A 12033-nucleotide genomic window follows, 5' to 3' on the forward strand; every position below is an offset into this window, starting at 1 on the left:
GGGCGTGGTGTGGCTGCCGCTAATTATTGCAATGCATCCTCGGGAGTTGTTTTTTTTTTAGGTTTATTTAATGTTCAAGGGATTGTGAAGCCACCATTAAGATAATGTAACGATCCATCTTGATTCTCGTTAAAGATCCTTGTCGCGTTCATAGATTTTGTACTCCGTCCATGTGGCTTCCTGTTACTTCGTATCAAAAAGGCCGAAACGAGTTCAGGTTTGTTTGTCTATGGAGATGTTTTTTATGGAAGATTTGTCCTCATGTAATTCCGCTACATGTTTTGGTTTTGTTCCTTTTTGTTTGTGTTTTAGTAAAGCAGACATTGTCATTGATTACCAAGTGAGGAGTGAGTTTTCGTGGCGATGGTAATGGCTTCTGGTTCTGGCAGGAGGGTAAGTGTTTCGAACTATGTTTGTGAGAACCATCATGCCATGGTCATAGATAGTACGTCCTTTGTTTTGAGTGGGATGATGTGCGACTTGTGGCATAGGTATAGGAGGTTTGGGGTTGTGTGCATGCATTTTCGGGCCGTGATTTCGCGGGGCGTGGGGGTGGGTGGGGGTTCTGTCCTGTGGATTGGGGTGGTGGTGGTGGTGGTGGTGGGGTGGGGGTTCTGTCCTGTGGATTGGGGTGGGTGGGGGGGGGGAGGGGTGGAGGGGTTCTGCCCTGTGGATGGGGGTTCTGTCCTGTGGGTTGGGGTGGGTGGAGGTTCTGTCCTGTGGATTGGGGTGGGTGGGGGGTCTGTCCTCTGGATTGGGGTGGGTGGGGGGTCTGTCCTCTGGATTGGGGTGGGTGGGGGGTCTGTCCTCTGGATTGGGGTGGGGGGGTGTGGAGGGGTTCTGTCCTGTGGATTGGGGGGGGGGGGGTGGAGGGGTTCTGTCCTGTGGGTTGGGGTGGTGGTGGGGTGGGGGTTCTGTCCTGTGGATTGGGGTGGTGGTGGGTTGGGGGTTCTGTCCTGTGGGGTGGGTGGGGTGGAGGGGTTCTGTCCTGTGGATTGGGGGGGGGGGGTGGAGGGGTTCTGTCCTGTGGGTTGGGGTGGTGGTGGGGTGGGGGTTCTGTCCTGTGGATTGGGGTGGTGGTGGGTTGGGGGTTCTGTCCTGTGGGGTGGGTGGGGTGGAGGGGTTCTGTCCTGTGGATTGGGGGGGGGGGGGTGGAGGGGTTCTGTCCTGTGGGTTGGGGTGGTGGTGGGGTGGGGGTTCTGTCCTGTGGGGTGGGTGGGGTGGAGGGGTTCTGTCCTGTGGATTGGGGGGGGGGGTGGAGGGGTTCTGTCCTGTGGATTGGGGGGGGGGGTGGAGGGGTTCTGTCCTGTGGATTGGGGTGGGGGTTCTGTCCTGTGGGTTGGGGTGGTGGTGGGGTGGGGGTTCTGTCCTGTGGATTGGGGTGGTGGTGGGGTGGGGGTTCTGTCCTGTGGATTGGGGTGGTGGTGGGGTGGGGGTTCTGTCCTGTGGATTGGGGTGGTGGTGGGGTGGGGGTTCTGTCCTGTGGATTGGGGTGGTGGTGGGGTGGGGGTTCTGTCCTGTGGATTGGGGTGGGGGGGGGGGGGGGTGGAGGGGTTCTGCCATGGGGGTGGGGGTGTGTGTGAGGTGGTTTGGTGGTTGATGCTGGCCTGTGTTTTTGAGTGTGGTGGGGAAGGGTGTGGGTTCTTATGTTTGTGTTGGTTTGAAATTTCACCATATTTATGTGCTTAACCCATTGGACCTTTCCTACTGATAATTTGTGGTTACAAAGGTACTCTAATGTTATTTACCCATGTGCCATAACTATATCATTTAAAGTGTTGGTGTACCACTTATTAAAATTCGATGTTTGTGTGATGCAGGACAGTGGTAGTGAAGGGCAACGTCGAAGTTCTGGGGAGTCTGAGCAGAGCTCGATGCGTCCATCAGGACCAAAGAAGCAGTTGCCCCTTGTGCCAAAGGTCACACCTTCCTTGCAGTGTAGAGCACCACCAGCACCTGCCATCTCACATAATGGGACTCATGCCACGTATGGACCATACTTCCTGGAATATTCGCTCCTTGCAGAGTAGTAAGTATTTGGATGATTACTGCTTATAACTTTTGTATCCAGATTTAAATATAAAACTTGTGGCATCTCGTGCATTGAGCGTAATCTCACATACGAGGTCTTCATAAAAGGCACACTAATCAAGACTAATTGTATGGTGGTGTGCTTGGATGGGACAAAGAATACGTGACTTTCGAAATGACGTACGAATGCGAAACGAGGACTTCTGCCTGTGTGTTTTCAGTGACTTGGTTCTGCTCGCCGGCCACTTTTAACTTTGTTATTAACGCAAAATCTGTAATTCCAATAATCTTTCAACAAGTTTCAGCATTTAAACGAAAGTGACAATTTAAAAATAGTTAATTATTGTGTTCTATTCGTAAATGAAAATTGGAGTCACGGAAATGTAGAAATACAAGAAATCTCCATGGATGAGTGAGGTATTGATTTCCTATTATTTCCTGTTGGTACAAGCACGCACCGACCATGGATATATATATATATATATATATATATCTATATATATATATATATATATATATATATATATATATATATATATATATATATATATTAATTATATAGATATATTAATTATATAGATATATTAATTATATAGATATATTAATTATATAGATATATTAATTATATAGATATATTAATTATATAGATATATTAATTATATAGATATATATATATATATTAATTATATAGATATATATATTGTTACGGGGACGGCGCTCCCCTTAGCAAAGGGGGGGTTAATCCCCCTTCTATTTGCACTGGCCGTCTCCGATCCTGAATCTACCCCGCTCCCCCGTGGGGTGGGATTGGCCGAGGTGATTGGTCAAGGGATTCCCGTACACCACCGCCAATCCCTCCACAAGGCAGGTTGGTAACTCCACTCGAAACCACGGACAAGATGGTATTTTGCCGAGCGGTTTTAGCAGCCCGTGGTTCGAGCCGTTTATCAAGGGACTAAACCCGATTCATAAGCGTTGGCCGAAATCGCACCACAGGAACTCAATGGAGAAATCGCTAAAGCGATCGGATGAGAAAGAAGAAATCAAAGAATGGAGGAACAGATATTTATTATTATTTACACAAACCCAAAGAAGAACGAAGTAATTTACAGGGAAAAGGAAGAAGCAGATACACAGGGCAATTCTTACTTATACAGGCTTAACTTATACCCAGGACAACACAAAGGCAATGCAGTTGGCAATGGGGCTCTATCTTATTTCATTTTGTGTAGCGCAAGGTCAATAGTGGAGACACAGCCTTAACTGATACACATAATATAGAAACAACTATAGAGAGGTTCTATGGTGGCCTACGTGTGTGCGATGGACTAACTAAAGGACGACCTTTGATCTTTACATGAATGGAGGTATTTACAGGAATCATTACATTATTTACAATGGGGGTATATTTACAATGAATTACACACAGTGCATGGTTTCCCAAATCTGTTACTATATATATATATATATATATATATTTATATATACAGTATTTATATATTTATTTATATATTAATATATATATATATATTAATTATTTATATTTATATATATATATATATTAATTATATATATATATATATATATATATTAATTATATATATATATATATATTAATTATATATATATATATATATATATATTAATTATATATATATATATATATATATATTAATTATATATATATATATATATATATATTAATTATATATATATATATATATATATATATATATTAATTATATATATATATATATATATATATTAATTATATATATATATATATATATATATATATATATATTAATTATATATATATATATATATATATATTAATTATATATATATTTATATATATATATATATTAATTATGTATGTATATATATATATATATATATATTAATTATATATATATTGTTGCGGATCTCCGACGTTGGCTCTCCCCTTATCCAGGGGGGGTTAATCCCCTTGTCCTCTTATCTGGCTGACGCGAGTCCTGGAAGTTATAACGTCCTTCCCGGCGCGGCGTTAGGTAGGGTTTGTTAGGCCTAGGGATTCGCTACTACCCAATTACTAGCGCCGACCGGAAACGAGGGAATAACTCCCGCTCGAATCACGGATATGGATGGAAAATGCCGAGCGGATAGCAATCCACGATCCGAGCTGTTAACAAATGACTAGACCCGATTATAGCGGTTGCGATCGTGCCACGCTTACCCAATTGGAGAAAAGACTGATGCGATCGGATGGAGAGGAAACCAAGAAAATAGGAAGAACACAGCAATTTATTACAAATGTACAGAAAGAAGAGGAAACGAAAGAAATGTACAAGATAGAAAGAGGAAGGAGAAGTACACAGGGCAATCTTAATTACAGGCTTAACTTATTTACCTGGACAAGCGGGCCCGTCTCACAGACACTCACATGGGGAATTGCAGATGGTAGGTTGGAAGGTCACCAGCGCGTCCTGGCTCCGGTCCAGCGGACGAAACCCGGCAGGCAGCTCTGCGTGTAGCGTGACGCGAACGGACAGTTATAATGATGGGGGGGGGGGGGGGGGAGGCTGGTACTAGCATACGTAATAGGCGCACGACCCGCGCCAAACGCCCCCTCTCCAATGTCTTTCTTTGAACTCCCAATGCCAGCGAGCCCTCTTGGATCAAGCGCATATACTCTCGCGTTCTTCGTAATGACGACAGCCCTTGGCCGTCCTTCTTTAATCAGCGCCAGCGAGTAAGTCCTCTCAAATGTGCACTCCCAATAAGGCCTTTACCAAGCGCCTTCCAACAAGTCCTCTTTTAATCAATCTTTCACTCGAGTGCTTAGCGAGAGTCCTTTTTAACACAAGCTCTTCTCATCAGTCCTCTAAAAGGGCTTTGTGCGCTCGCTTTTATAATCCAGCCAGAGATCGCTCTGCCAGCCCAAAAGTCACGCCTATCAGGCGATGTCCCTCCAGCCCTGGTTGGCTGATTATGGCTTACCGGCCCCGCCCTGATGGCTGGGTGACGTGGCCACACCTTCTTCCTGGCGCTCCGCCCCCTTTTTCCGGGCTTCACCTCGTGGCTTATGGCGGTGTTTGAGCGAGCTCAAGCTCAAGGGAAGCGAACGCTGCTAACAAAGGCGCGTAACAAATTGGGAGGGCCATGGGGCACAGACAGGATGGCGCACTTAATGGCGTTGCTTGGAGAGGGAGGCTGTCAAAATGGATGAAAGGGGGCCTACTCCTTATTTGATTGACACAATGCAGATTCAACTATTGGAAACATGGCCTTATCTATACACATACTCATGAAATATCTGATGTCATATGGTGACCTACGTGTTGCTTGTGGCCTATCTATGGGGTGCTACCTTTAACCTTTAATGATGTCATATTTACACAAGTGTGGGTTCTCAAAACCGCAACAATATATATATTAATTATATATATTGTTGCGGATATGAGGACTGTTTTTTTTGATTGTGTATTATTATTATTATTCTGCGCCTCCTGCCTCCGGAGCTGTGTAAAGGTCAAAGGGCGTCCCATAATTAGTCCATAAAGCATCCACACCACAGCCAATCATAGAATACCCCTGTTCAATAGTTATATCTTATTATGTGTTTTAGGGTAAGGCTGTGTCTCCCATTAATTGAAATACTCCATTGCACCAGTGAAAGAGATAGATTCTCTTCATTCCCACTCCCAAAACTTCCATTCCCCCTTTTCGTCAATTGCCATTCGCATTGCCAACTGCATTTTGGGCGGTTTTCTCTTCATCCGCCATTGACCATGAGGCAGGGTTGGGGAAGAAAGGCGGGTCCCCACCTCGTCATAGATGGGAGAGGTGAGTCAGCCCCACTCAACCAACCACGAACAAGGGGTTGGACTTGGAGAGGGTGTGGAGAGAAACATCGAGGAGGTTCGCGAAGGTTGAGGGGCGGGGCCTATATAACCCGCAGGCAGGGCGTTTCCAAAAGAGAGATGAGCTTTTACAGAGAGGCGAGAGGGAGTCCAAGGAATTGAGTCCGAGAGAAGTCCAGAGTTGAGCTGCAGATCGAGCCACCGAAACTGCGAGAGAAGTCCAGAGTTGAGCTGCAGCTGGAGCCACCGAAACTGCAGTCACAGCAGCGTGAGGCCTGGACGGCAGTTTGGAGCAGGGCCGCGAAGGAGCGGCGGCTGCCCAACGAGTCGATCGATTGCAGGACCAGTTGGACCTCCCTATCCCGCCAGCCATCCATCTCCCGCCAGTCCTATCATCATTCCCCGCGTGAGTCTGTCCTTGTTTGTTCTGTCCCTGGGTTAATTAAGACTGTAGGTAAGCTAGCGTTGCACTGTGTATCTAATCTCATCTGTAAATAAACGTGACTGCTTTCTTCCTACTTATATGTGTAAATAATAAATCCAATTACTCTTCTGTACGTCTTCTCGTCTTATTCCTTTTCCTCTTTGTATTCGGTCGCTTTAGAGTTTTCCACATTGAGCAGCCGCGGTGCGATACGGCCAACGTTTGGGTGGAATCGGGTTCTAGTCGGGGAATAACTGTTCGGTTGCGGTAATACCACCGCTCGGTCAAAATAACATCTTTAACCACGTCCGTAACAATATATATATATACACATTATTGTATATTATTAAAGTTTAAAAAAAACAAACCCAGAAGTGTCTGTCTGTCCCGAAACTACTCCATCTGTTTTGGGGCTATCCCTGCCAAACATTCTGTGGAACGTTTTGGAGTTTCAGTGGGTGTCGTAAGCTAAGTAGGAGGTTTCATAAATTTCTCGATACAGATTTTGACTTTCGAACCATACGAAGCTGTTCCCAATCCGGAAGTAATCACGAATATTTGCTGGTTTGCTAATATCTCAGTACAGTTGTAATTTTGAGTTTCCACCCGAACGACGCGCTTTTATCCATCAGGTGGGTGAGTGGTTTCATAAATTTCTCAATACAATTATGGTTGTTCGATCCATACGAAGTGTTTCGTTTCTGCCCTTTCTCGCCCGCAGATTCGTTTGTAATGGTCATCAGATCAGATTGGTGTCTATTTGCTTATAAAATTGTGTTTTGGCATATTATTAATTTGTGATTGGAATGATGCTATGTGGAATGAAAATATAGTGAGTTTAAAGCAGAATGAGGAAATGACGTGGGGGTTTCCACCGATGACATTCGCGGCTCGGTAATTGTAGTTTTGCCATTGACAGCATATAGAAACAACAAATCGGCTGTGCATGCCTGATGTTCGACTAAAGGTGGCACAGGCATGTGGAATTTATTGGTTCATGGTTTAGAATTTGCCGTTTCTTCATTGTATGTTTGCTTCAGCCCTCCCACCTGTACATAGCACGGGTACCTCACTAGTATTCAGGTGTGTAATTCGTCATGTCAAAAGTGCTGTTGATGTAACGTGGCAAATGCTAGAAAAATAATTCATTTTTGTATGTGTTCGTGTGTCCAGCACACTACTCAGCAGACAGCATCTTCCTGGTGTGTATGTACAACCTTCTGCCAAAAGTTGTTTGAGTGAGTAACCAAGGTCCATCGAGTGAGCATTTTCAGCATGTAAGATGTCCTTGCGTTCATTACCTCCACCACCGAAGTTGGTCGGAGGTTGTGTTTTCACACCTGTCTGTTTTTTCTGAGCACGATATTTCTAAGTTACGGATGGATTCAGACAAAACTTGGAAGACAGATTGGGTGTGTGACAAGGACTAATTCATTCGATTTTGGTGAAGGTCCGGATCCGGATGTGAAAATTTTACAATAGTCCGGCAGATATGTGAAGAATTGTGGTAGAATTGTGCCTTTGATGATACAAGCATGAAACTTGGCACACAGTTAGGGCATACCCTTACAGTGAAATTTGGATGTAGGGGCATTCCAGATTTCTCCTTGGCCCAAAATGGCGGCCATTTTACAAAATGGCGGCTAAGAAGGACATATTTACCTATTATTTCAGACTTGTCATTTGTGCTGCTATTGAAACACAATGTAATGAGCATATTATAAATTGTCATGTACATGCTATGCAATACCTTCATACTGGGTTCAAAATTGGAATCTACGGTGGCCTATAAGGGGCAGAACAAATGGTTTACCATTGCAATAGACAGGACTGGTCTAGCGGTTTAATTATTTAACTTTGCATGACTATCTGATTTCTCCTGGGTGTAATTTTGGTTCAATACCTTTATATGAACAACTTTGATGTAGCTTTATGAACTTTCCTATCATAGACTAGGTGACTATAAGGAACAATGCAAGGCTAGTGAAAAGTTACGAAAGCAAATTACTATATTTATGATAATAATGTATGTATTTCTTTTTCAGATGATAACTCGACTGCACTGCACCTTCGCTCATTGACTGTAGTAGCTACCTAGATTTGGTTCCCAATTTGTATATTGATTGGATGGTGGTGGTGGATAATGCTTAATTGACAATGGCCAACAAAAATTTCAAGCTATTAGACCCCCAAAGCCCTAGTACATCTGGAACAAACATGCCTTATCTGACAGATTGGGAGAAGTGTGTGTTATGTCAGGAGGTCACCGATGAGGCCCTTGCCTGTCCAGCTGATTCCAAGCGAACCACAGGGTCCGGATACCAAACTCTTGCAGATTATCTCCTCACCTTCAGCCAGATGGGCTGCCTGCCAAAATCTCTAGAACTGTCCCGCCTGGACGATGGTGAAGGTATCCAGTCAACCTTCCAGAGCCACAAGGCTAAGTGGCATGATTCATGCAGACTGAAATACAACAAAACTGAACTGCATCGGGCACAAAAAAGAGAAACGTCTAGTGAAGAAACCGCAAGTGTCTCAAGAAAGTACACCCGTCACAGAGTACATGTAGACCACACACAGCCACAGCCTGAAAAGTGTTTCTTTTGTGACAAACCAGCGGGTACTAATTCTCTGCGAAAAGCTTCCACCTTCGACCTCGATAAACATGTCAGGACAGCTGCCCTGAAACTAGGAGATCAGGCACTTCTTGCTAAACTGAGTGCAGGTGACCTTATAGCACAAGATGCACAGTACCACGTGAAGTGTCTGGTGTCACTTTATAACAAAGCAAGGGCCACAAGCACAACACTGAATGAACAAGATGATATCAATCACGGTATAGCACTTGGAGAGCTAGTGTCCTACATCGATGATGCCCGCACAGATGCTCTTGTGACACCAGTGTTCAAGCTGGTAGACCTAGCAAGACTATACACCACCAGGCTGGAACAGCTTGGAACAGTCTTGACCAGGCGTGTCCACTCCACCAAACTCAAAGATCGAATCATGACATATTTTCCAGACCTAGAGGAGCACATGTCCGGTCGAGATATTCTGCTTGCTTTCAACCAGGATGTTGGCTCAGCCCTTCAGAAGGCATGTGATCACGACACTGACAGTGATGGAGTTTGTCTTGCTAGAGCCGCAAATATAGTTCGTAGAGACATGTTGAAAATGAACTCAACATTTAGTGGTTCATTTGAAGCCCACTGCCAAGAACATTCGGTACCTAATTCGCTTGTATCACTAGTTTCTATGATCTTGAATGGTCCTAACATCCAAGAGCAGTCAAGCCACTCGTCGGTATCAACACCTACTCTCACAATCTCACAACTCCTTATGTTCAACAGTTACTCACGCCGCAGAGAGAGTAGCAGTACTACCACGTCCACGAGGCACAGTCACAATCGGGAGACTCCCCTGCCTGTGTACCTGGGCACCCTTATCCACACAAAGACTCGAAAAAGAGACCTGGTTGATACTATGTTCAACCTGGGTCTCTCGATCTCCTATGACAGGGTGCTTAGCATCTCCACGGACTTGGGGAACAGAATCTGCCGTTTCTTCCAAAATGAGGGTACAGTTTGCCCCCCTGAGCTAAAAAGTGACCTCTTCACAACTGGGGCAGTGGATAACATTGATCATAACCCCAGTTCAACAAGTGCCCACGACTCCTTCCATGGCACTGGCATTTCACTTTTCCAGCACCCAAATAGCGATAGCCGTGGAGTTCAACGGGTAAACCCAGATGACACATCAACAACAGATGCACACCTGCCAGTCATACACCATCGTACCTCCTGTTGTTCTGGGTAAATGTGACCCACCTGTACCCAAGCTAGCGGGTCCCAACAAAAGCAACTGCCAACTCATCCCTGAAGCAATGCAGATTGAGTACAGGTAACTGATTATTGTGTTTGAACTGTGGACAGTTATATGTGTACCTAAATAACCAAGACTTGTTAACTTGTGTGGACTTGTTTGTTCTTAATTGTGTTCATTATCTTGCATTTTGACAGGTGGCTGGAGCAGATGGAGAAGACAGTGCTATCTGACACACCACTTAAGGGAGACGAGACAGTATCATGGGCTGGATACCATGCCAGCAAGCAGTCTATTCCAGAAGAACCAGAATGTAGTGTGGCCTTAACTTCATTGCTGCCTCTCTTCTATGACCAGGCAAAATCTGTGGCAATGATTCGTCACTCCATGGATGTCATCAAGAAAGCAATCGATATTCTGAATCCAGGTCAGATCCCTGTAATCACACTTGATCAGCCACTGTACACACTTGCCAAACAGATCCAATGGAGATGGCCAGAAACACACGGAGAAGATCACTTCGTCATGGTCTTTGGTGGACTCCATATTGAGATGGCAGCATGGAAAACCCTCGGTGACCTTCTGGATAGCAGTGGGTGGACAGGCGTTCTGATGCTTGCAGGGGTTGCTACAAGTGGTACTGCTGATTCCTTCCTGAAAGTGACCCATGTGACACGCACACGACGAGCACACCAAGTCACAGCCAGTACTCTCTATCTTCTCCTGAAGGAAGCCTACAGCCAGTACACCAGTGGACTAGATGAGGGACAGGATACGATACCACTAGATGACTGGTGCGGTGAACAAGCCAATGCAAGTCCACAGTTTCAGTTCTGGTTCCTAATTATGCAGCTAGAACTGGCAGTCCTGATCTATGTGAGATCCGTCCGTGAAGGAAACTTCCAACTGTACACTGATGCTCTGACCAAGCTTGTACCATGGTTCTTCGCCTTGGGACATACAAACTATGCCAGGTGGATCCCAGTTCACTTGTGCGACATGGTGACACTTGCAACAAAGCATCCAACTGTATACGCACAGTTTCTGGCAGGAAACTTCACCATGAAGAAGACTACACGTGCATTCTCTGCCATAGCCTTAGACCAGGCACACGAGCAAAATAATGCATTGGTGAAAGGTGATGGAGGGGCTGTAGGTCTTACGGAGAATGCTGCAGCTTTGCGCCGATGGATGGTGTCTGGTCCAGAGATGGCCAAACTGATCTATAAGTTCGAGGCCACAACAGAAAAAAGAATTAGGAAAACTGAACTAAAACACCATGAACAGACAAAGCACACGCAGGTAGCCTTTGCTCGAGATGTGAGAGCACTCACCCGTGTCATAGGAGAGATGGGGAACCCATTCTGTGACGACAGCAAAGATCTCTTGGTGCTAGACAGCAGAGACCTGGCAGACCCAGCAGTCATCAACACCCTTTACCAGATCGAGAAGCTGGGAAAAGAACAGTATGACACATATGTGAACGAGAGGCTTGTACATCAGACAAAGCCTATCACTGACCCAATAAAAAGAAACAATCTCCCTCTCTTCAGCCGACCCCCAGTCAGAGAGAAGTCAAGAACAGAGTTGAAGGTGGTATCTCTGAAGAATGACTGCGTTCTGTTCTCCAGGCTGTTTATTGCATCCCAGACACGGAATGGAGATCTTGATGAATTCTTTGCACATGAAAACCAAGCTTGTCCCCCTGCATTGTCACAAATGGGCAAAATCCGGCTTGGAACCAAGTCTGATCTGGTTGGGTGCTTAGAAGATCTGATCACCTCACGGGAAAATGATGATGTAAGCCCCCCTGTTGAAGTCATGATCCTGGATGGAGCAGCCATCGTGAACATGCTGGCACCTCGTAATGCGAAGACCTTCTCTGAGTATGCATCACTAGTATTCTTGCCA

General features: G+C 45.1%; 1 protein-coding gene across 2 annotated transcripts in view; it reads left to right on the forward strand.

Annotated features, from left to right (window-relative positions):
- AKTIP (AKT interacting protein) overlaps positions 1 to 12033 on the forward strand; it is a 22672-nt gene continuing 10639 nt past the window's right edge. For both annotated transcript variants that reach the window (XM_068121146.2, XM_068121147.2), the window contains exons 1-4: positions 1 to 217; positions 313 to 393; positions 1821 to 2029; positions 7474 to 7538. In XM_068121146.2, the coding sequence (XP_067977247.1) occupies positions 364 to 393; positions 1821 to 2029; positions 7474 to 7538 (304 nt within the window). In that variant the 5' untranslated portion in view covers positions 1 to 217; positions 313 to 363. The remainder of the gene's footprint in view (positions 218 to 312; positions 394 to 1820; positions 2030 to 7473; positions 7539 to 12033) is intronic.

Source organism: Myxine glutinosa, chromosome 6 (genome assembly GCF_964187855.1).
Source record: "Myxine glutinosa chromosome 6, kmMyxGlut1.1, whole genome shotgun sequence".
Classification (NCBI taxonomy): Eukaryota; Metazoa; Chordata; class Myxini; order Myxiniformes; family Myxinidae; genus Myxine; species Myxine glutinosa.